The sequence below is a fragment of the Carcharodon carcharias genome, chromosome 13, assembly GCF_017639515.1.
Source record: "Carcharodon carcharias isolate sCarCar2 chromosome 13, sCarCar2.pri, whole genome shotgun sequence".
Classification (NCBI taxonomy): Eukaryota; Metazoa; Chordata; class Chondrichthyes; order Lamniformes; family Lamnidae; genus Carcharodon; species Carcharodon carcharias.
The window spans coordinates 102,666,369-102,692,327 of NC_054479.1; the positions used below are offsets into that span (position 1 = coordinate 102,666,369).

Sequence of the window (25,959 nt, forward strand, 5' to 3'; positions counted from 1 at the left end):
GCATTGCAGAACACTGAGAGATATTAGGATGCTCTTTTTCTGTACTCATTAGATTTTTTAAATTATTCAGCTGTTTATCTAAATCTCTCTTAATTACTCTGATTGTCTCTGCTTATACGCCCATTTATGATAGAGTATTCCACGTCCTACATAGTCTTTGCCCAAAATATTCTAACTAATTTCCCATAATATACTTCTCATAACAATCCTGAGTTTATGCCTTCTTGCTACCAATTCAATAATCAGTGGAAACAATACAGGGTCAAATTTGAATATTTCCATTTTTCAAATCAACCAACCTCTATAGTCATCATTGGTTAATGAATAAAAAATTGTGAGCAGTTTGATGGCTGTGGATTTGTTTCTTGCAGGTACTGCATTTAATGGCTCAAAATTAAAGAATCCTTGTAGTTAACAAAGAGAAAAGCTTTTCATGCCATACAGCTGAACCAGGTTGAATTCCCAATGGAGGAGTTAAAAGGGCAGTTTCCTGAATCGTATGATCGCCAGGATTGTAGGCCAGGATTTTCCAGCCCCATCACAGGTGGGACCATGGGCAAGGCAGCACTGCAGCCAGAAGTCCATTTACTTGCAGTGGGACCAGAAGATCCCGCCCATTATGTTTTAAAACTTGATTTTTTAAAAATTCATTCATGGGATGTGGGCATTGCATTTATTACCCATTTTTCAGAGGGCATTTTAAGAGTCAACCACATTGGGGTCAGAGGTAAGGACAGCAGATTTCCTTCTCTAAAGGGTATTAGTGAACCAGATGGGTTTATTACAACAATGGATTTTCATGGTCATCATTAGACTTTTAATTCCAGGTTTTTATTGAATTCAAATTCCACCATCTGCCATGGTGGGATTCAAACCAGGGTCCCCGGAGCATTACCCTGGTTCTCTGGGATCCAGTCTAGCGACAATACCACTATGCCACCACCTCCCCATAAAAAATAAATCTCAGGGGATCCATTTTAATGACTTAGTAAAAAAAATTACAAAATAAACCTATTACTCTTTTAGTTCAATGAACATTATAATGGCCTATTACCATTTTCTGAACTAATGCAAGGAGAAGGTATTGTTGATTCGGAGCAATGGTCCTCAGTCTTCCAGGAATTAGCAAAAGTAATGGGTGTACTCTCCACGATGCCCTGTGCAGACAGGAAGTCATCATCTGCATCATCATTGAAGGTGCCACATAACCCTAGGGCAAGAAATAATACATGTCACCACAAGAGAACAGTTACCACATATCCATTCTTATTGATGTGAAGATTATACAATATTTAATTGGGAGATAAGGAAATTATGACATGACTTTGTTTTGCTCATGTCACCTTGTGGAGTGATATTATTGATTCTAATTTTCAGAAATATCAATACATTAAGGCATTTGTATATATTATATGCACAGTGTTACTGTGCATCTGATTTGAAAAGTAATTTATAGTTATGATATTATATATCCCTTTGTAACTTCCCAATCCCCTTTACATAAGCCTAGTGTAAAACCAGAATTGACAGTAGAAGCAGTAGGAACGTTTACAAAATAGGCTACAGACACGGCAAACAATGGAGCCAGAGCAACAGAATGGAAAATGGGCCATAGCCAGGTGGAGGCTGAATCAGTGGGAATCAATGGAGGGGAGTGAAAGTGGGATAGTAAACTGCAACCTCACTAATCTGCTGAAAGCACAGAGGAATGAGATGGGAGAGAGAACAGGCACAGCAAAGTCCTTATTGAGAACATTACGACTTATAGCATAGAGAAAAGAGGTGAGAAGAAACATCTTACTTGTGCATCTACGTCTTGTATAAGATACCTTATTTCCTATCTATAGCTTATATAAAACATTGATTTTCTATTATTTATGGTTAAATTTCTATACTCTGACGGCTTACTCCTGAACAAAAAAGCTTGAAGCATTTAGGACCCTTCCTTCATAGCCATAGACCTTGTGAGGTTGCAATTGGAAATGGGGGCTCTGCAGTGTCTGCTTGTGCTTTGCTCTCAGCTCATTATTTATGTGAAGCAGAATATTGTCTTCATTCAGAGACAAAGGAATTTTAAACAAATACCATAATGCTGACCAAGTGGAGTCACTTCAAACCTAAGGCAATTCTCTTTGAATAAAGTGCCAAAGGCTGAGTCATTTTGCATAAGTGTACTTTTATTAGCCATACCTTTTGTGCTTCCCTTTGCATCCTCAGACAGTGAGATGTAAAGCTGCATAATAGGAAGTATCTGCACTTGCATTTTTAGGCCAAATGTAGTTGCCACTTGAATGTACATTGAAGATTGCTGAAATATTATTATTTCACCTGTTTAAAGAGAAAGAGTGGAGATTCAACTCAATTTTAACCGTTTATTTTGTCTCCTAAAACAGAACAAAACATGTTTTACCTGTTCTCAGAGGAATTAAAACTTCATTTCCATCGAAATATACTTTGCCATCATTGCTGAACACAATGTTGGTCTATAAAAGAAAAATGTGCGTACATATCATTTTAACGAACATATTGACAGAACTAAAATATGAAAACAAATGACTTTACAAATTCTCACCTGATTCTTAGTTAAGGTAATACGCTGCAAACACGGCTGTTTAAATGCTGCTTGACACTGGTGGAGCTCTACCTTGATGTTCCAGTCTTCTGTCTGGTTTGGTTGTGGGGGGGAAGGGGGAAGAGTTTAAAAAAACTAGAATTTTAAAAATTGGAATACTGAAACAGTGATTATGCTCGTCAATTTATAGCAATAAATTTAATTTGAAACAGCTAATATGCCTTACGTACATAAACAGCGTAGTATGAACAATCTCCGATCATACTGTAGTAGGTGTTGTCGAACGTGGTGAAATAGGTTGCTTCTTCAATTGTACACCTCCCGGGACAGCTGCGATAAGAGCATGACCATTTTCCTCTTTCGCAAATGCTGTGAAGAAAAGAAAAATCAACAACAAAATAGCAGTATTTCCACAAAAAAAAACCCAGAAAATTCCTGGTGGTAGAAAGTGAATGATATGCAAAGCTTACCATGACTGACATGAAGTGTTTCTGATCTCTCCAGATTGATAAATCGTTCCACTGTATTCGCAAGGACAAGCACTTTTAGTGATGCATCTGTTGGTGCCTCTTATGTTATCAAGAACTTTGCCTTAAAATATTGAAATGAATATGTAAGTACATTAATTCACAAGGCCAAGTACATGGCTTTTATTTAAAGAGGCAGAGCATGCTGCAGTGTTCTTATTCTGCCATTATTTCAATAATAGCGTGCATAATTTTTAATGTCAGACAAAATATACATATATTGCTGTTTGCGGTTTACATTTAGAAAAAAAGACATCCAATTTTTTGACTGCCCCTAACTGCCCTTGAGAGGGTGGTAATGAGTGTTATATTGAATCACTGCACTCTGTGTTGTGTAGCTACACCCAGAGTACTGTTAAGTAGGGAGTTCCAGGATTTTGATCTAGCAATGATAAAGGAAAATTAAATGTTTCCAAGTCAGAATGATGTGTGACTTAAGAGGAGTATTTATAGGCGGTGGGGTTCCATCTCCATTTCCTTAATATTCCCCATTTTGGATTCCTTCTGCATCCTGATTATTTCCTGTGCTTGCAAATGAGCAAGCGTCTGCTGTCCGCATTTGTAAAGGAGGGTTTTGAAACATTGGTATTGGATTTTCAGTGAAAATGCACTGAATTGTTTCACCCATTGATTTTTCATCCATCCCTTTGCCAAAGCTGCCAATTTCCAATTTGCACATCTCTCTAAAAGTTCAGGAAAGAAACAAACACTCTTGAATTGAGAATACAACTGCAATTCTGCACTATGGATCATGATAAAATTATCAGACCTGGGTTAATTTTACTGGATGGATTTTTCTCTGCGCTTCCACTCAAAATGAAGAATGAAAAATGCTAAAAAAAAATCAGCAAAATTTGGGTCAGAGCCATAGCCTCCAGGACTATGGGCCAAGGGCTGGAAAATGGGATTAGTGTAGTCAGATCTTTGACCCGCGTGGACACAATGGGCCAAATGGCCTCCTTCTGTACTGTAAATGTCTATGAGTCTAAGGTTTCCCACAACCTCACAACTCCTGCCCCCGACCCACTCTCAATGAAAGTTCCAATCTCCATCTTTCCCCTTCCTCCCAACTGTAAACAAATGATGGAGAGCTTGTGATCCAGAACTATGGCAGGTTTACCTGGTGTCTGCTTTTGATACTGCTAGTTTCCAGTGATCCCAGTGATAATGAGCAAGGTAGTGAATGATAGTGGAGTCTATAATCTTGACACACTTATAAGCTTCTATTTACAGAGGCACACACTACGAAAATGCAACTCCAAATTAATTTTTCATCTGCCCCTATATATAGGGACGTAAGCAGTCCATGTCCTAATGCAGCAAGACCTGGACAATATCCAGGCTTGGGCTGACAAGTGACAAGTAATATTCGCCCCACACAAATGCCAGGCAATGACCATCTCCAACAAGAGAGAATCTAACTATCACGCCTTGATAGATTCAATGGCATTACCATTGCTGAATCCCCCACAATCAACATTCTGGTGTTACCATTGACCAAAAACTGAACTGAACTAGCCATATAAATATTGTGGCTACAAGAGCAGGTCAGAGGCTAGGAACCCTGTGGTGAGTAACTCACCTCCTGACTCCCCAAAGTCTGCCCAGCAACTACAAGATATAAGTCAGGAGTGTGATGGAATACTCTCCATTTGCCTGGATAAGCACAGCTCCAACAACACTCAAAAAGCTTGACAACATCCAGTGCAAAGCAGCCCACTTGATTGGCACTCCATCCACAAACATTCACTTCCTCCACCACCAATGCATAGTAGCAGCAGTGTGTACCATCTACAAGATGCACTACAGGAACTCACCAAGGCTCCTTCGACAGCACCTTACAAACCCACAACCACTATCATCTAGAAGTACAAGGGCAGCATTTGTAAAGGAGGGTTTTGAAACATTGGTATTGGATTTTCAGTGAAAATGCACATGGGAACACTACCACCTGGAAACTCCCCTCCAAGCCACACACCATCCTGTCTTGGAAATATTTCATCATTCCTTCACTGTCACTGGGTCAAATCCTGGAACTCCCTTCCTAACAGTACTGCACGTGTACCTATACCACATGGACTGCAGCGGTTCAATAAGGCAGCTTACCACCACCTTCTCAAGGGCAACTAGGGATGGTCAATAAATGCTAGCCCAGACAGCCACATCCACATCCCATGAATGAATAAAAAAAGGGAATCCCCTGATAATGCCAACCATCTGAATACAATAATACAATTAAACAATCAATTCATTAACTATTAACATTGGTCTCTGCTGATCTTCAGAACTTTTAGGCCACCTAAAATGCTCAGTCTCCTCTTCTGGTAGTGCAGTGGCAATCCTGCTGGGGTTTTGTACTAGGAGTCTCCCTCTTGGAGGCAGAAATTGGAACCAGTGTCAGAGGGACTTGAAGTACTATTCTGCCCTGCCAGAAAGTGGCCACTGGCAGAAGAATCCTGCTTTCCATCTCATGCAAAACCTAACAAGGATCTGCTTGGAAAATTATTTTGTAAGATATCTTAAATAACCACAGTTACCTGGAAGAAATTGGCGGTATACAAATAGATAATACTGAATGATAAATAAAAAAGATACTCAGTTCAACCAAGATATGATCCATCTAACTATAATTTCCTTAGTGCATTGGCTAGTCTGCCAGACAGCCTTTTGTCACTGTCAAGGAGCGTAGAGGGACACGTCTCCAATATGGCACAGAACATTGCGCCGAATGACCTCCGAGTTGGATCTGAGTTGCCTCAAGCATTGGTCCTGCATGAGGTGGAAGTATGGGAAGTGGTCTCTCTGCATGTGGTAGGGCCTTCTGTGGAGGATCCATCTCCAACCCCTTCCCAACCTCTGCTTCATTTCTCTGTAATGCTGCAGATACAGAGGCACTGCAACTACAGCCACATATCTGTTGCAGACTTGGTCCAAGGAATCAAATCCTTTACCCTCCAGGAATGGATGCTTCAGCTCACCATCAGACCTCCAAAAACAAGCCACAGTACATCCACAAACTTCTCAACAGCAGAGGTAAGTCAGAAACATTTCTCCTGAAAGTTGGATTTTTGTTTTAAATAGCACTAGTGGGTGAAGTCTTGTGCAGCTGAACATACTGTGAGTGATTAGCACAGATGTTCAGTGGACTTGTGCAATCCAAGTCAAACAATTGGGTCAAATCAGCCAGAATGGCTGACTGATGTCACTATTGGACCTCTCCTGATGCCGCTGGCATGCATAAAGTGCTAGTGCCCATTTCCCAACATGGGGTAAAGTGTGAACCGTGCCAGAAGTGGACAGCAGTGCGGCATGCACTATTCTACCTTTGACGCTACGGATCCCAGTTTTGTAGCCTTTAAGTCTCATTAGTAACATCTTCCCTTTATAATCATATATTTGCATTTTATACCCTGGTTTTGCACAAAAATCTTTCTACATCTCCACCATCGATTGCCTCTGCTTCTGTTTCAACTATTACCCCTTCCCAATATTCCTTCAATCAGAATAAATTTAGATGTCATGTTAATTCACAATATCACAAGAATTGGGTAAAATTAGATAATGAATAATACAACAGGACTTCCAATATCTTTGTATCTAGTTACCTTCTGGACATACGCAAGTATTCACACACTGATCGCTCTGTCGTTGAGGATTTGGATCAGTGCAGCTTGGAATACAGGCAGGGCCACACTCCTCGTAACTCTGATTCCCAGGACAGGTGGGCAGTGCTGAGAACGAAATGTTGCTGATTTTTATCATATCAAAAATTTAAACAGCTACTATTACAAAGTAAAAACACATGAAATCAAGTTTGATTTGAGAGTAAAAGTTGTTAGTTCTTTGTCTTCTTAGGAAGAAAACTACTTACGACACTCTGTGTCTGTCCTCCAGTTTTTCCACAAACGAAAGGTGCCTTTATCACATTGCCGTGCAATTTCCGCAAAAGAAGCACATTTACACCCTGATCCTTTACAGCTGCAAACATCTGCCCGACACATCCTCCAATATTGTCCAATCATACGGTTTTCAAAACATGACAGGAACAGAAGTGAAATTGCTTCACATTGCTGAGAATGAAAATTCATAACAAGCGAAATTAGAGTCCCATTTATTTATAAGCTCCAGAAAGGTGTGCACCCATCTGTTCTAAATGTGAGCAAGTGAATTCATTTTTACCGATATTACACAATCAACAGCTGATGAGCTCCATACAGAAATTAGGTCAGCATTACTTGCTGGGTGTACAGGGGCCGACTGGGGTAGCCAGAAAACTTCATCTTCATTTTACCCAGTTGTTAGGTCTAAAATGAAGGAAATGGGGGCAATTTTTTAACTCAAGATCTCTCATGCCTGTTCTCACCCCAGAAGTGTACTGGCTGCCAAACTGGAAGGTGGTAGCTTCTAGAAGTGTATGAAACCCACCCGAAATGGAAGCTTGGTAACCTGCAAAACGAAACCCAACCAAATTACAAGCTTATTTAGACAAAACTTATAGTCCCAAATTTCCATGGGGGTTTCAGCAGTCTCCCCCTTAGCTTCAGCAGGAGACCAGTGGAAACCATAGGTTTGACTAGGACTTTCCTGATTGCCTTGTAAGAGGTGGACCTTCTATCTATCCCTTAGAAGGTACATGATAGGTTAGCATACAAACTTCGCTCTTGATTCTCACCAGTAGCAAAGCATTACAGAATCACTGTTACTTCAAGAGAGCTGAGGTGTACCACCTTCCAGAAGTGGGCCCCACCAGTAAACTCTAGAGCAGGCAAATAGCTTTGTTTCCAATGTCTTCAAAGAAATGGAGCATTTCTGGGATAGAAGGCAGGAAGAACCGGGCAACTTCCACAATTGGATGGTCCATATTTCTGCAGACATGGGCAGGTGGATGCCAAAGATGTGCACCAAATTCTACTTGTGCTTGTTGCCATCCTGGAAATGAAGTGCCCTCCCAGTAACCCTGCATATTACAGGAATGTTTAGAGGACATTGCTGGCCTTCATCTCAGAACAACTGCCGAGATTGTCAACCATGGAATTTTGGGGCCTTTATATTTTATTGTATATTTAAATATTTTTGTGCAGATTTTTGCTTGCATATCCTTCTATTCCATTCTCCCTCATGTATTTATCTAGCTTCTTCTTAAAGGCTTCCAGTTCAACTAACAGGGTTGCAATGAGGTCTGGGACTGAGAGGTTGGTAATTAACCATAGTCAACCATGTCCATTACAGATGGACAATTAATTATATAGCTTGAGGGGCACCATTCCACATCAAGCATGGCACAAGGTAAGGAGGCAAGCCTTCATGAACTACCACAGCCATTACAGGGATTGAACCTAAACTGTTGGCATTATTCTGCGCCACATTCTAGCCATCCAGCCAACTGAGCGAACTGCCCCCACAACAACCATAAAGCTTCATTCCCTGGCTGGGAATCAAACCTGGGCCACGGCGATGACAGCAACAAATCCTAACCTCTAGGCCAGCAGGGAACCAAGAGGCCCTAGAAGAACCCAAACGATTGGGAGTAAACTGATGGAGCTGTTAATGGTTGGACTGGTTTTGTCTGCTTTTTGTGCACAGGACATACCTGGGCAATCTTCCACATTGTCAGGTAGATGCCAGTATTGTAGCTGTGCTGCAACAGCTTGGCTAAGGGCACAGCTGGTTCTGGAGCACAACTCTTCAGTACTATAGTCGAGGGGATTAACTTGTGGAGGAAACACTGTTGCCAGGGGAAAGAGTCCTAAAGATGTGGTGATGTAACCAGGGCATCTCAAAGAGCCACTGCTGATCCCAAGAGGATTGGTGCCTAAGATTGCTGTTGGGCCTGTTATAGAGTAAGGTAACCAGAAGCTAAATAAACCCATCAATCATAATTTGAGCCCGAAGGTCTGACATATCTTTACACAATTGGCTCTGTATAAAATACAGCAGTACAAGTTTGAGAACTTGACACCTGGAAATATTTCCTGATAGGTTAGGGTTATTATGACCTAAAAGAATTTGAGTTCTCAAATATGAAAGCGGAGGTAGGGCCCAAAGAGCATTTTCAATAGTTCACACATTCTTTATTTCTAAATGGTTTGGCATTCGAATGTAATTAATTCAAGATCGCAGTTAAGTTCAAGATAAGGTCCCTTTGTTTCCTTTTTAAATATTGAACAATATTTCATGCAGGCTATGGATTTGAATTCAACTGTATTGAGCTTTGTGGATTTTGTGGTGTAATTTTAACTTCCAAGAGTAAGTGGGTTTGGGAGCAGGTTGCCGAGGGTGGGAGTCGATTGGGGTTAAAAGTGCTGGAGTTGACAGCATATCGGAAAGCCAGCTCCAACATGCCAACTTTTACTTTTAACTGTAGCATGTTCAACTACATGTGAGAAACTCCCTTGGGAGAGGCAGTTTGATAATTTAATATGTTAATGGGTGGTTAGGAGCTTTTTTAACAGAGACTTTCAACTTTAACTGTGGATACATAGATTTCCCATGCTTCCTGGAACTCGCCTGTGAAAGCAAGGTGAAAGCACAATGGCAAATGAGGGGGCTGAAGAAATGACAGACAAAATTCCACTAAGTATTGAGACCTCACATCCCATGCTTAATTGTGTGAAAGGCTTTTGATTTCAGTACTTGTTCTAAGTTCACAATTTACAGGTAACAAATTTAGAGTTGTTTTCCACTATTTGGAAGGTTTATGCATCTGATCTCACATCGTATATCACATCAGCATGGATGCCCCTAGTGCTGTTTTAACTTGGCTCTCAGATGAATACCAAGATCAGCAGCTACAACAGGAACAACAGCAGTGAGGGGGGTGAGCATTTGGACAACCACCAGCAGCATCAGATGGGGCAGCAGCAGCAGCCTTCTCCTCACTGACCTGCCACTCCACACGATAGAAGGAATTGGAAGAGAGGTACACCTAACAGAAGGTGAGATCCCCAACAAAGGGTGCGTACAGGCAGAGAATCAGCCCCCTGGACATGTCTAAACACCAATTCCTCAGGAGGCTAAGAGGCTCACATCAGGTGGTGGCAGACATTCATACCTTACAGGAAGAGGACCTGCTGCCAAGAGAACCTGGGGCCATGCTTTACCAATGTCTGTCAGACATCCACAAATGCATCACACAGATGACCTGTGCCATGTTTGCCAAGGCAGACGATTATGTGGACTTAATCACCAATGATGCCAGTCAGAGTGAGGGGCCGCTCATGTTTGCATCTCTGGTTGGCTTCCCTCAGGTGCAAGGTGTTGTCAACTGTACAAAAGTGGCAATCGAAGCAACCACCCCCCACCCCCCCCCCCCACCCCACCCCCTTCCCTGATCACCCAGGAATGTTTGTAAACCATAAGGATTTCAATTCAATAAAACTAAAAAATCTGCTGATTTCAATTCGATCTGGTCAGCTGGTCTGCAAACAAAGAAACATGAGTATGCATGTGTGCACATGGTTCATAGGGAGTTTCTATGATTAATTCATCATAAGCCAGTTCACCCTCACTGAGCATCTTGCATCTTGGAATAAACAGAATAAACATATTGGCTGGCTGCTTAGAGACAAGTGTTTCCCCCTTAAACCATGACTGATGATATCCCTAAGGAGCCCAAGCAATGAGGCCCAAGAGAGATACAGTCAAAGCCATATAATAATGGGATGTTTCGCTGAATAAGCAATTGGCATAGTAAAGATATTCTTCAGGTAAATCTGGAGGTGTCCTTCAATATGCGCAGCTAGAATTTCCAGAATGGTCATGGTGTCCTGCACCCTGCACAATGTAGTATAGCAGGGAGGACTGGACCGTCAGGAGGTGCAGAGTTCAGATCCTCTTCGGAGGAGGAGGAGAAGGATATGGAACATCATGCATTTATGGGGAAACAGTGGCTAGAGGTATTGTCACTTTAAATTCAATTGCTGAAGAAAGAGACATGTCTAAGCTTTTCATCTTGCACTCATGAGGACACACAATAATATCAATATGAGGGGAAAGACAACAATTTATACTATATGTGAATAGAGTACTGATTGGTTGGCAAGTGGCATTGCCATGGAGAATGCACCACTGATGGTGACTGACAATTAACTGTCAAGCATTAACAACAACAAAAATACCTGGAAAAACTCAGCAGGTCTGACAGCATCTGCAGAGAGGGATACAGTTGACGTTTCGAGTCCCCATGACCCTTCATCAGAAGAATATCTTTACTATGCCAGCTGCTTGTTCAGCGAAACATCTCATTATTATATGGCTTTGACTGTAGCTCTCTTGAGCCTCATTGCTTGGGCTCCTCAGGGATATCATAACTGTCAAGCATTATTTGAAATTTAAACCAGGCAGCATGACCCTGATTAGTCAAGGCATTGCCCTGATGCTGGCCTTGCCAGCCTTTGAAAGAATAAAGAAAAAAATCATGCAGCCAGTGCTCCAACAGTACTGCACAATGCCACCCAGTTTGCTCCCATAATGGTGCAACTCAGTTAGATTGCACTACTGGATCCCTCTGACAGCCACATTTGGCCCCAGCCCCCACCCCCACAATCCACAAAGCATTCCTTTCAATGATACCCATTGCTAGGCTTTAAGTCGTGTTTCACCATTCATCACAAGCGAGATGGTCACTTATCAGGCAGCAGGAAAATATGGGCAAGACAGGAGAGTGAGATATAAAATATTTATGTTGCTCATAAATTAAAGAGAAACTTAATAACCTAACAGTGTGCGCCCATGTTCATAACCTTGTGCAAATACAAATCTTTACTCTTCCTTTTTCTGCTACTCCTTCGTCATGCACCTCCTGTGGTTTCAGCTGAGGCTGCTCAGATAGCTGCTCGGACTGCTGAGATGCTCTTGACCAATATCCTCTGGGTTTTGGAAACCATGAGGGCCCTGCCAAAGATTAATTCACCTGGGCCTGAGTAGAGGCAGACTCAGCCATCGGGACACAAGGCAGTATGTGGGGTAGGGGGGAAACAAGTTTCGAGCAGACTTCCCAGTTCCATGTCCCCCTTTTCCATCTACACTCACATGGCCCACCCACACTTCCCTGCAAGCAATGAGCTGGAGAGCACTTTGCTGTGGATCAGTGAGGTGCTGAACGGTCAATGCTAGGGTTCCTTGGATCCTATTTAAGGTGGTATTCAGAGTGTGCCAGCCACTGTTAGGACCTGTGTTGGACTGCCAATGCTCCTTGCAGGCGGCCATTCTTTCAATGGATTAAGACATCATCGCAAAGGTGTGTGACATTGGGCGGAATCGTCCCAAATTTGCACTAGGTACAGTAGTGGGCAGGCAAAATGACATTTTATCCATCAGTCACAATGGCGGCTTCTCACATCATATCATCCCAAACCCGCCACGTTAATTATGCATTCCCGAGAAATGTGCCATTTCCATGGTGGGTGAGCTCCGATTCGCCCGCCACACCCACCTCGCCGCTTCGTCACACTGGGTGCCACCTTTAAAGCACAGCCGCACACACACCTCTCTGCTTCCAGCCCAGGACTGCTGCTAGTAAGACATGGCCCCAAAAAGCAAGAAGACTGCAGCCCCCGGTTTAGTGATGCATCTCTCAAGTTCCTTTTTGACGCTGTGGAGGCCCACTGTGATGCCCTCTACCTCCGCTCTGGCCACAGGAGGGGTGGCAACATTACCACTCAGGCTTGGTAGGTGATGGCAGCGTTGATCAGTGCCAATACTGCGCAGATAGAGGATGAATGATCACATCTGTGTCATCAGGGTAAAGCAACCATATCATCACTCTAAACTCACATTCAAACCCATCACATATTCACTGGCATCTCACTCACTGCCAGCTCAAGGAACATCACCATTCACTCTCCCCCACACACCCTCACATGTCCATCTGGCCTCATTTCCTCTGGAGGCTGCCTCCTCAGCCCTCACCATCTTGAGGCCCCTTGCACAGATCAACTTGTACCCCTACACACACCCTGAGATACCTTCCTTCCTCAGTGCAGCCCTCACCCTGCAGCCTCTTACTTTGCCTGAGGCCACTTCTCTCCCTTCCGCAAGCAAGCTCTAGCCCTGCAGCCATACAAAGCCATCCCTGCTTATGACTGGTCTAGTAGGTAGAGACATGCCCATGAGCCCCCCTAAAAGTGATGTGGTGCTGTCTGCAAAGCTTGTTGCTGATGACTGAGAATGCTGCTCGGAGCAAGGTTGGCAAATAAATCTCGAATTCCTGAGTGAAGTGCACGTGATTTATGTGCAGTTGTGAAACACGACGGTGTGCAATACCGCCGACAAGAGCGAATTATCTGGTGTGGGGAGGGATGAGTCCAGCTGACTAGCCTTATAATGACATGCAGATGCATTACAATGAAGTTCCTGATGTCCGATGGCAGGAAACGTGGCCCACTGTCGACGGGCTGAGCGGACAATCGCAAACTGGTTTCACGACGTCGTGAAAGTGATTTTTGTCCTTCTTGCCATATTGTCCACTCACATCGCCGAGCACGCCCAATATCAGTGGGCACAGAAAATTCCATCCATTCTGTTATTCATGCTCGAGGCTGACTCCTTCAATCTCCCTGCAAGTAGGCACATTTTGACTGGAATGTCTGCCAGTACCTTGCATATTCATTGCTGCTGCTCCAAAAGTACCTCTTCATCAACTGCCCAGAGCTTCAGTATCTGCGCCCAGCTGAGAAAGCTTGGAGCATTCTGCAGCCTCCAACATGAGCTCTCCACTGCAGTCCCTGTCTCCACCATCTTGCTAACTTTATGATGTGTGACTACCAGGTGACTACCCAAATATATGTCTAACCAGTTCTACCAAAGTGTGGGTATGTGAGCTAGTACATAGACTCCAGGAGACCATTGACAGTGGATCCCTCAAGAGTATAGGAACTCCTCTGAGAGGTCCTCATGATTCTCCTAGACCAATTCCTGTGGACCAATTCATGTGTCCTGGCAGATTGAAGGCATGAATTAGAACTGTCACAATAAGATCGTTTTAAGTGAACATTATACATATGATCATATTTCTGCTGAGATTAACTCAACATGAGTGAGTGTTGTATGCCATGTGGCTGTGTAATGTTTAATTCTGTCACCAGGTAGTTGTGGGGGGCCACAGTCTCCCTGTGGCCAGGCATATCACACATATCTCCAGCACCTGCTTCCCTGCAACTGTCAGTATGGAGATGGCCGGAGGGTCACCACCAATTGTCTACCTCACCCTGCCCTTCTGTGTTCTCTTCTCCTGCAAGGGACTAAAAAGAAAAGTATTGAACAGATGGATGGACAACATTTGAAAAAGGCTGGATATGTGGGTGAGGCACAATTTTGCATTAAGATGAAATTGAGAGTCAGCCGTGGGTAGACAGATGGCATTGTGATGAAGTGCATTGAAAGAATTGGCTGCAAAGTAAGTTGGTGTGAGGCATGATGTGCTGAAATAGACATGGGAGGGCAGAGTGAGGGAGTTGGGGTGATGTGTACATTGTGTAGGTGAGTTTGTCACCGTTCTCACCTTTCCTGCCCTGATTAGGTCATTAAGCTGCTTCCCACATTGTATCCAGGAATATGGCACCACACTCCTGCTGCCAACTTCCTCAGCAATCCCTAGCCATACCTTCTTGCTCTCTTTGCAGGCATCTTGCTCCTATTGGCAGGGTAGAGTATCTCCCTATAGGCCCTTCCAGACCACAATATCAGGTCTAGAGAGGCATCTGCAAAGCAAGATGTAACCCTGCAATGTTGAGAATCCGTAATGCCAATTACCACCTTTGTTTCCCCGCCTCCTCAATTCGTCAACTGTCATCTTTGTAGTCTCCCTTTAAATAGTCCAACTGAAATCAACTCATGTGGGTTTCCATCACAGCATTTAGTCAGGAAACCCGGAAGTTAAATTCAAAAGATACTGACAGATGCATTGCATTCACTTCTGGATTTCCCACATGTTACCCCATCCCGTCTCACACCCCACAGCTCCACCCTCAGCCCATTGCCACCTTAAAAGTTCCCTCTTTGGTTCTATGCTTTCTACATCTCAGACACAACATTAGACCTCTAATCTGTCATATTCTATTCCAAAAGTGTTGGAAGAGTGGAAGTGGAAAACTTCAGGTCATTGGAACTGTAGAGAGGTACAAGGAGAACAAAAAATGATCTCTGTCATGTTGTTGGGCATTTAATTATGCTGCAGACAGGAATTAATGTTGAATCCATTCTGATAGAAAAGCAGGAATCCAAACAGGAAACCAGAAAGAATATGAGAACAGAAGAGTAAGGGAACAGCAATGGCATGGTGCTAGATTAAGGATGTTCTTTGAAGTCTGCCAAAGGTAGACTTATTTAAGGGTTGTGGGAGGGCAATACAAAAATTAGCACCCTTCTGCATTTACAAAGCTCTTTGCTTCCACTTGTCCAGCAGTTAAAGGCCAATCCAGAAAATTGCCGGAGCCAGTTTTTTTGGGCTTATTTCCCGTTGTCCTTGAACTGGGTGGTTTGCTAGGCCATTTCAGAGGGCAGTTAAGAGTCAACCACATTGCTGGGCTCTGGAGTCGACATGTAGGCCAGACCAGGTAAGGATGTCAGATTTTGTTCCCCAAAGAACATTAGTGAATCACATGTTACAATGCTAATTTCATGGTCACCATTACTGAGATTAACTTTATATTCCAGATTAATTACTTGAATTTAAATTCAACCAGCTGTTGCAGTGGGATTTGAACCCATGTCACTATGGCATCAGTCTGGGCCTCGGGATTGCTAGTCCACTGACATTACCACTGCACCATCATCTCGCTGTAATGGTCCAGCTCCCTGTAAAGCCCAATTAAGGGCCTCTTCCCACTGCAGCTGCTATTAACCCAACAGCGGGATGGCCTGTTGCCAAGTAGGGAGCATGACAAGCAAACCTCTGCGGGTTGCTTGTGTTCTCCCAAGGGGATTCCTTTGTTCGAAGCATTCAGTGGCTGATCAAGGGATGCAGCATTGGGAAGGTGAGGGGTGCCACTCAGAACCACACTGCTGCCCTTGCTGCCTTGCCTCATACATCCCTTAGTCCCGCAACCCACATCCCGTGAAACCCTTCTTGCCATCACTTACCTGCAACCTGAGTTCTTCCATGATCCAAGATCTCCAGTGGACGTCAATCTGGCAGCAGCCACCCCCTCCCCAGCGATGCTGCTGAGCAAAAGAGCTGCCAGTCTCTGATTAGCTGCAGCTCTCGGCATGTAGGATTTCCCGTCCCTGGTGTCCTGATCTTATGGAAGGCCTGTTAATTGTCTGATTGGCTCATAATTCCACAGGTCTTCCCCATAGGAGGCAATGCGGGTCTCTCGCTGGCTCTTCAGCTAGTGGCAGAGACCCCTGTTACTTCCATAAAATTTTCCCCTTGGAGTTGTGGATTGGGGAATAGATACTGAGTCTGGCAGGGAAAACATACATTTTCCAACCTGACTTCCTTAAATAAACTGAGATGCACATAGTAGGAAAGGTGACTAGAGTTGGCAGTATGAATGGACAACAGAGAAATGAGAAATATATGTCCTTAGCATTTGTCTGCTATTGTCAGCGACAGTGTAATTTTTACAGGTAAGACATGACTATCAGGTCAAAGTTCCTCTCTTGTTTTTCTGTAGTTACTTCAAAATATATTTCTGGTTGTAAACTTACACTGCTTGTTTCACATGATTGACTTGAATGGGGGCTGCTGTAACATGTGTGGCCCAAAACATCCAGCTTGTTTGTATTTATAAAAGTTAAATCTGTAAAAAATAAAATGGAGACATGACAATGAATTCATTGAATATTATCGACCAGAATGATAATACACATGTCAGCAATTACCTTGAGACTGTCAGATAGCATAAAAAGCAATTATATCATTAGAAACCTAACTCCGTATAGGAAGAAAATAATCACTTTCTTAGATGTTTAATGTGATTTCATGATTGGACAGCACTTGCTGAACAATCTTGATTGTGCTAAGAATTACACTAACAACTAATTTTAGATTATTAGTCGGGCTTGCAATGACATGTATGCTTGCTAAAAGCTACATATATTCATACACAATGACCTGTCCTCTGCAGGCAAAATGAATATTTCCAGGCATTGTGTGTTTTATGAATTAAACAAAAGCTTGGGGGACAATTGTTTCCTGGTGCATGCTCCATGGCAATGCCTCGACCAATCAGAGTCAACTTGCCAGCAAATCAGCACCCCTTTCTCATGCAGTATAAATTGTTGCTTCCTTTGAAATTTGGCATTCTTGCATCTGTCTTGATGAGTGCAAGATGAAAAGCATTTTTTTTTCAGAAATACTATATTTTATTTTGTTGTTTTTACCATAAGTGCTGCTGCTGTTTTTATCAAATTTTCCACAAAGGCCACACAATTGTCCTTGATATTGTTCATCAAGAGTTACCTACAAATAAAACATAAATGCAAAGTTTTAGATATGTGTTTGAAAGAGCTTCACTTGGCAGTTCCAAATCATATATAATATGTAAGAAACAATTGGCTTCTATCTCTACCAAAATTATTTCTTCAAAACTGAATCTCCGAGGACTGTAGCAAAGTAATAATGTTACTGAAATATTACTTCAGAGCCCAGGACTAATGCTCTGGTGACATGAGTTCAAATCTCACCACAGCATCTGGGAGATTTTAAATTCACTTAACTAATCTAGAATAAAATGCTAGTTTCATAAACAACAATCATGAAACAACCAGATTCTAGTAAAATCTCATCTAGCTCACTAATAATCTTCAGTAGAGAAGTTCTTGCCAAGTCTAGCCTACAAGTGACTCCAGACCCAAATTATGTAGTTGGCTCTTAAATGATCTCTGAAATTGCCTAGCAAGGCATTCTGTTCAAGGACAATTAGCGATAGGCAATAAATGACACAGACATCCCAAGGATGAAAATAAAATTAAAAAGGTTATCTTAACTAATATGGAAATCATCTCATGCTGACAGACTTCTAAAGTTCAGATGAAGCTGGAGAAACTATACTCTCAATCTGATCTATGCCTTTTCCAAGCTGGGAGTACTTGATGCTGACCCTCAGCCCACACGATGAAAGGGTTTTCTAATCTCCAGCTCTAAGAAGTAACTCAAGCTAAGGAACATTTTCACAAAAACACAAAAGGCATCATTAGCTTATTTGTAATTGTGGCAGTTTTGACACATGTTGCTTCTGCCTTTCCCAGATATTCAACCTGCCTAAATAATGCATGCCTTTTATAAAGCAGCAAAAGCTACATCTACACAAGTTACCAGGCTGTAACCAGGCAACAAAGTTTGGATGAAAGTGACATAGAGTTAAACCTTTACTTTTGTAACTCAGGTATTATCCAAATCTTTTATCAGCTCACAAATCTATTAATCACAGGATGAATATAAATGAGGAAGCCCATTCAATCTACCTAGCTCTTCCTTCCTTGAAAACGTACAGTCTCCTACTGAAAGGTGTAGCCTATTTTTAGATGCTGCTGGAGATTTTGCCTCTGCCTGATTTCTAGTTATTTATTTACTGTAGCTGTTTTTTCAGGTAAAATTGTTGACCAATAGTAAACCAATCACTGAGAATCAGACATTTATTAACATACCTGAAGATTTATATTTCTTAATAAAAGAACACACATTGTTCTCCATTGAAAAAAATCACAATTACAATGTGCTATTTGCATCTGTTTACTCCACTGGATAAATAAATGTAAAACTGTATTAAAAATGAATATGCAACTACTGAATAAAACCAACTTACCCATAATGCATCTTCACTGTTCCAGTTCACAGATATAGTATGCTTCCTGTTTGAAAGTTTTGTGTAAATTCCACTTTTATGGATGCCAATTACCTTGTCATGATGTGGAAGACTTATTCTGTAAAATAAATATATTAAGACCATAAGACCACAAAGATAATGTTGAATGAAACTGTCATTCTAAGCTAAAATAAGAAACAATTAAAATGTCATCTTATATAAGTGATATACATCACACGATTCAACTTTGGGCAAGTAAAGATTTTTTTTCAAATTCATTTGAAGATTTGGAATTTGGAGCAGGATGATGTCAAATAATATCGCTACAAAGTACTATAAAATTTTCACATGCTTCATAGCAACAGCCTATCAGTCTACTTTCTATCATTAGCAAAGTGATGAAAGGGCTCGATGACAGAGCTATCAAACGGCACTTACACATCAATAACCTGTTCACGGATGCTCAGTTCGGGTTCTGTCAGGGCCACTCAGCTCCTTACCTCTTTGCAGTCTTGGCCCAATCATGGACCAAAGAGCTGAACTCAAAGGGCGAGGTTAGAGTGACGGCCCTTGACATCAAGCAGCATTTGCCCTTACATCAAGACAACATTTAACCAAATATGGCATGAAGAAGCACTAGCAAAATTGTAAGAGCGAGGAAACTCTCCTGATTAGAGTCATAGCTAGCACAAAGAATTGTGGTTGTTGGAGATCAATCATCTCAGTCCCAGGACATTGCTGCAGGAGTTCCTTTGGGTATTGTCCTAGGCCCAATCATCTTCAGCTGTTCCATCAATGACCTCCCTTCCATCATAAGGTCAGAAGTGGGGATGTTCATTGATGATTGCACAGAGTTCAGCACTGAACAAAGGTACTGAAGCAGTCTGTGCCCATATGCAGCAAAACCTGGACAACCTTTAGACTTGTTATGATAAGTGGCAAGTAACTGTTGTACCACAAAAGTGCCAGCCAATGACCATTTCCAACAATGGAGGATGTAACCATCTTCACGTGACATTCAATGACAATACCATTGCTGAATCCCCCATCATCAACAACCTCGGGTTACCATTGACCATAAACTTAACTGAACAAGCCATATAAATACTGTGGCTACAAGAGCAGGTCGAAGTCCTGGAATTCTGCAGTGAGTAACTCATTCCCTGGCTCCCAAAATCCTGTCCATCATCTACTGGACACAAGTCAGAAGTGATGGAATATTCTCCACTTGCCTGGATGAGTGCAGCTCCAACAACACTCAAGAAACTCGACACCATCCAAGACAAAGGAACTCCGCTTGATAAACACCCCTTCACCACCTTAAATATTCACTCCTTCCACCACCGATGCGCAATGGTGTTAAATATCATGAATGGTATTAATCATGTAAATAAGGAGAATCTGTTTGTGTGGTACTATGGTCAGTAACCAGAGGACGCTGATTCAACATGATTATCAAAAGAGCCAGAGGCAACATGAGGAAACAATTTTTTCAGTTTTTTGTGATCTGGAATATACTGCCATAAAGGGTGGTGGGGGAGTGGGGGGTGGGTGCGGGGGGCATTGGGGGTGGGGGGCAGTGGCAGAGGAAGCAGATTCAGGAATAGCATTGAAAAGAGAATTGGATTAGTAAAAGGAAATATTTGTAAGGCTACGGGGAAAGTGCAGGGGATTGAGATTAATTGGACAACCCTATCAAAGAGCCAGCATCTGCACAATGGAATAAATGGCCTGCTCTTGAGCTGTATCATTCCCTGTTGCTTCAATTTCCTATAAAAGTCATTTTGATACCAGATTCTAATATTAATTATATTGAAATATTCAGTGACATGTTGGTAGCCAGAACCAAAAGTACAGCAAACAACGAAGAGGTCTGTAATTAAAAAGCATATACAGTCAAAACTTACATCACATCTTGAAGTGAAATTGTCCCATTCGCCACCAGAATTTTGACACCTTCTATCTGGATGTAAATGTGTTCTAGATTACCGTCTGACCCTCGGCGAATTTGGATGTTGAAATCCTCTGCACCACTTGTGCACTGGCGACTCAGAATATAGTTGCAGGTTGATGTAAAATGGTAAAACTTGTCATCAAATGTTCTGAATGCTCCATTTCCCCATGTGCTGCAGAGCCCTGTAAAACAGTTGAAATACAATCAGATGGTGATGGAAGGAAGTGGCCTGTAATCTGCACACAGTAACCTAATCACATTGCACAAAAATCCAGATATTGTTTTTATTTGTTGCTTCCTTATTGAGGAATCCAGTATCTCAACACTGAATGAGTTGGTAGGTAAGAAGTGCTGTTAGATTACTTTATTAACAGTTACACCAGACAGTATGGGACACCTCCATCAAATCATCCCATAATCCCTATGATTCAATAGCCTCAATTTATTAAACAATGGGGTGAACTATAAAAGATATTGGGAAGATATAAAGGGGGAGAAATTTGTCTCTGACAGTGGTGCAAAATATGCAAATAGATAACAGTTGCAAATAAATGTAGAGAAGAGTGAGGTAATACATTTTGGGACCGTACACACAACGAAGTGGACGAATAGAGAAATCGAAGATTTAAATGATAATCAATGATCAGACTGATGTACTTAAAACAATAGAATAATTCAATAGGGTAATATTAAAGAGAAATTATTTCCCCGGCAAAGAAATTCAAAACAAGGGTGCACAGTCTTAAAAATTAGAGCTATAGGCCATTCAAGAGTGAAATCAGGAAGTTGAGCAAGCTTGAGGGCTGGCTGTCCGATTTGTTTTCCAATGTTCTTTGTTCATACTCACTAAAAGTAGGAGTATAGGTAGTTAAAGCTCATAAATAAAGGCCAGCAGCATTTGGGGTATTAGGCACAAAATGGACTTTCCATGCTTCTAAATGCAGCCTGTGAGGAAAACTGAATATCTTGCTGTGCATTAGGGTACTTTTCTGAAATTGCAAGAATTTGACCATAACTGACTGTGCTACATTAAACTTGGGAGTGTCCTATAATTGACATGGATGCGGAGAGTGGAAAACCTTTTATTTCTTAACACTGGCATCTGTCTAAAAGGCATTTTTTTAAATTACAATTTTAAAAGTTCACACATCTCTATAAAAGGATAAATATATACTTACCACTACTGCTACCCGATGTTGTTTCCTCCAAAGATCTGGGGACATGTTTTTCAGGTGAGCTATCCAAACCTGGTTCAGAAGAAGACATTTATATTAGATTAGGCTCAGATATACAAGTAATGCAGGTACTTTCCATTGCATTTTGCCACTTGCTGCTGTGACTTCAGCAAAAGAGCCATGGAAACCCCAGAGGAGCACCCCACTGGTTCCTTCAGATAACTGTTAGGAGCCAAGAAAAGAAAGACAATAAGTAAAGGTATATTACATCCTGATGCAATCTAATCTTGTAGAAATATGTCAGATGGAAGAAAAAACTGGCCCCAGAATTTCCGCTATCTCAGTTACACTGATATTACACTGAAATTCACACCAGCTTCGACCTTTGCGATGGGAAGTTATGCCCAAATTCCCACAGAGCTCATTTGCCTACACCTGAATACAAAAACTGATGAGAACTACTGTACATGCCATACCACCAAAATGGGTAATTGAGAGACAGTAGATGTATGCTAGCTTCATGGCACCTCACTGTCAGACCGCTGCTCCCTAATCCTCTTGTATTATTATGCAGAGCAGTGGTATGCAAGTTGGTGAGGCCATTCCAGCAACTTAGTCCCTCAGAACAATTTTGGATGCACTGAGGCTGGTTAAATATAATGCAGGTCTCATTAAAAAAAAATCAGCAAGAGAAACGGGCTGCTGATAAAACTAACTGTTCAACAGGCCCAGCACTGTAAATGCACTCCAATGAGATAATAACAGCAATAGATCAAAGCAATCCAAACAATGTTGCTATTAACAACTAGCTTTTATATAGTACCTTTCACTTCTTCAGGAAACCCAGAGTGATTCACATCCCATTACTAAACAAGCCAGAAAAAGTTAGAGTTTGTCCATTACATACAAAGATATGAATTAGGAGCAGGAGTAGGCTATTTGGCCCCTCGAGCATGCTGTGCCATTTGATAAGATCATGGCTGACCTGACTGTGGCCTCAACTCTACTTTCCTGTGTATCCCTATACTCCCTAACTCCCTTGTTAATCAAGAACTAACTCAGGTTTTAAAATATTCAATCCAGCCTCCACTGGTCTCTGGGCAGAGAATTCCTCATACTAATGGCCCTCTGAAAGAAAGAAAAAAATCACATCTCTGTCTTGAAAGGGAACCCCCTTATTTTTAAACTGCGTCCATTTGTTCTAGTCTCTCCCACAAGGGGAAACATTCTCTTGGCATCCACTCAGGATCTTATGTATTTCAATAAGATCACCTCTTAATCTTCACACTCCAATGGTTTCAGGCCCAACATTTCCTCATAAGCATAGGATCAAAATCCCCTCCGTCTGGGAAATTTATGAAACATAATTTCAAATCCACAGACATGTTTTGACCTCATGATTAGAACTATAAATTACAAAAAGATAAGCTGCAGTCAGCAGTACAAGGCTGGGCAGCATGGGGTTAATTCAGACATATGGTTAAAAAAACAGTGACTCATCCAAAGGGTTTGGACATTGACTGGCTGCTATCAGGGAACAATGGTACCAGGGAAATGCCATTACCTGCCATCAACTAATGCAATCAAGAAGTCTGATTACCCAATACAATGGCACAAAGAACATATTATCAATACAATACACTCAAGGAATTATGCAATTAAGGTCTGCACCACAGACAATAGTACTGGAATAGGGTCATTCAAGCCCTCTTTAACTTTGGAGCTAGGTGCTGTTGCTGTGCTGTTACTGTGCCACCTCAAACAGCAGGAGGTTTGCTCTTACAATGAGAAGTAATAATATCCATCTGGCTATATCTTCCATGGAAAACCCTGTATAGTTTCAACCAGCAGAAGCTGATGACATTTGTCTGGATTTTATGTAGAATCAACAAAATGGACATTGGAACAACAGGAAACATGTTTTGACATGCATGAGTTATATTATTATAAAAGAAGAGCAAATCTGAGTATCTGGGCTACAGTTGGAAGGAGGTCAAGGTTGGTCACATTGACTCAGGCCTACATTCCACGTTGGACAGAGCAGCCGAGTTCGGGATTGTAAGTGTTTTCAGCCAAATCGTGGTGATAGTGGCCTGAAGGCTTTGGGCTGCAGTCAGAAGAAAGGCCGAGTTTGGTCACCTTGACTCAGGCCTACAGTCAACACTGGACAGACCAGCTGTGTTGGGGATTGTAAGTTTCAGCCAAATCATACTGATATTGGTCTGAGGGTTTTGTGAAGGTTTGGGGCAAAAACATGGTGTTTTTTGCCAGTATTTTGTCTCACAACTCAATGGGGCTAGTGCACTGCAATATCAAGCCCCATTGCTCCCTGAGCCAAGAACAAATGCAAAAAGTTTGATTAGACCACCAAATTGCCCAATTCTAACTAACTGTCTAATTTAGGTTAACAGAATACGAGCACCAGGTTTGTAAACTTAACAAGTTGTCTGTAACCAGTGGCAAAATAAAGAAATATAAACTGCTAACTTATAACCATATAACTTAAACTCTACCCCTTCTTAACCCCTATACACAAACACGCACGCACACATATACAGAACATGGATTTTAAAGGTGAGATAAAACACTTCAATAGCACCAATCTGGCGTATAAGATTAGATGGGTTGATTTTGATTGATGTCTTCCAAATCCCTTGCAGTTCATTGTTAATGACATGAGATGGTCTTCCAGCACTTTCAGTCTGTAGACCACTGGTTGAAAACTTGCTTTTCAATGTCTCTACTGGTGATTTTCCCCTTTTCCTCTTGACAGGGGTTATTTTCAAAGAGAGTAGGTTACAGAGATATGAAGAAAAAGCCAGCTAGCTAGCCTTGTAGATTCACTGGAATCTTATACACACAGGAGAGAAAGATTTTAGGTGTGTTCTTTTTGCAGGCTAGGATCGCTCTGCTCACTGCTATCACACAAAACCTTGGTTACCTGATCAGGGCCCAATTAAAATATTGTTGCTAGGCAGAGACCCTTAGTTTAGGGCCCCTTTCTAGCACCATTTGTTCCAATATGACACACTCTGTTCCAGGAGATAGCAACATTGTGTATTGCTCATCCTGTTCCAGTAAACAGGTCTTTCAACAGCAGCCATGGTAGTTTTTAAAGCCCACAGTCCCACAGAAATAAAGAAAAATGATAAAATATGTTCTTTACATGCCTCCACCTTAAAAGGGATGAAACGCCATTTCAAAAACATATTTCATCACCAGTTTTACGACAGATGGATAGCAAAATGTGAGACTTACATTCATTCATTCTTCTTCCCCTTTATACAATTTTAAGCATTTCCTAACCCTTTAACTTACTTCAGTATTTTACACCCAGGACAATGCATCCGCAATCACATTCTGTTTACCAGTAATGTGGACAATCTTTACATTAAATGGTTGAAACAATAGACTCCATCTAAACAAACTTGCATTTTGAGTTTTAAACTTCTCAATGAACGCCAGCGGATTATGGTCAGTATAGATTAGTGCGTCTTTGTTATCGTGTTGGACCTAAATTTTATAGTGTCGAAGAGACAACAACAATGCGAAAGTTTCTTTTTCTATTGTAGAGTACTTCCTTTGATACTGATTTAGTTTCTTGGAAAAGTACCCCACCGGCTTCTCCATCCCTTTCCTTGCTTCTGGATTTTACTCTTTTTCTCTTGATCTTTATTCTTTCCCTGTTCTGCATCATTACTACTGGATTTATTCCAGTTTTCATTGTGTTTTTTGTTCCCTGCCTCTGCTTCTTGAGGTTGCATGTTTTTTTCTTTCTTTACTTTGCCTTTTGCCCTACCTTTGCTTCTAGATTTGTCCCTTTTCCCTCTTTCTTTGTCTTTACTCTGTTCTCTATCTCGATTTCTAGATTTTGATTTGGCCCTTTTTCCCCGCTCTCTGCTTTTACTCTGTTTATGATCTCTACTTATGGATTTTGCCTCTTTACCATTACTCTGCTCTGGATCATGTGTGCTGGACTTTG

At 41.7% G+C, this 25,959-nt stretch overlaps 1 protein-coding gene across 1 annotated transcript in view; it reads right to left on the reverse strand.

Annotated features, from left to right (window-relative positions):
- The window catches only part of LOC121286123 (mucin-5AC-like), a 181,153-nt gene extending 155,412 nt beyond the window's left edge, over positions 1-25,741 (reverse strand). The window contains exons 1-14 of the mRNA XM_041203111.1: positions 25,591-25,741; positions 21,981-22,049; positions 20,756-20,984; positions 18,849-18,966; positions 17,425-17,503; positions 16,750-16,841; positions 6,971-7,169; positions 6,705-6,830; positions 3,043-3,163; positions 2,803-2,941; positions 2,573-2,665; positions 2,411-2,483; positions 2,191-2,328; positions 1,055-1,210 (exon numbers count right to left, since the gene is read on the reverse strand). Of these exons, the coding sequence (XP_041059045.1) occupies positions 1,055-1,210; positions 2,191-2,328; positions 2,411-2,483; positions 2,573-2,665; positions 2,803-2,941; positions 3,043-3,163; positions 6,705-6,830; positions 6,971-7,169; positions 16,750-16,841; positions 17,425-17,503; positions 18,849-18,966; positions 20,756-20,984; positions 21,981-22,049; positions 25,591-25,741 (1,783 nt within the window). The remainder of the gene's footprint in view (positions 1-1,054; positions 1,211-2,190; positions 2,329-2,410; positions 2,484-2,572; positions 2,666-2,802; positions 2,942-3,042; positions 3,164-6,704; positions 6,831-6,970; positions 7,170-16,749; positions 16,842-17,424; positions 17,504-18,848; positions 18,967-20,755; positions 20,985-21,980; positions 22,050-25,590) is intronic.
- Between the last annotated feature and the right edge of the window lie 218 nt (positions 25,742-25,959).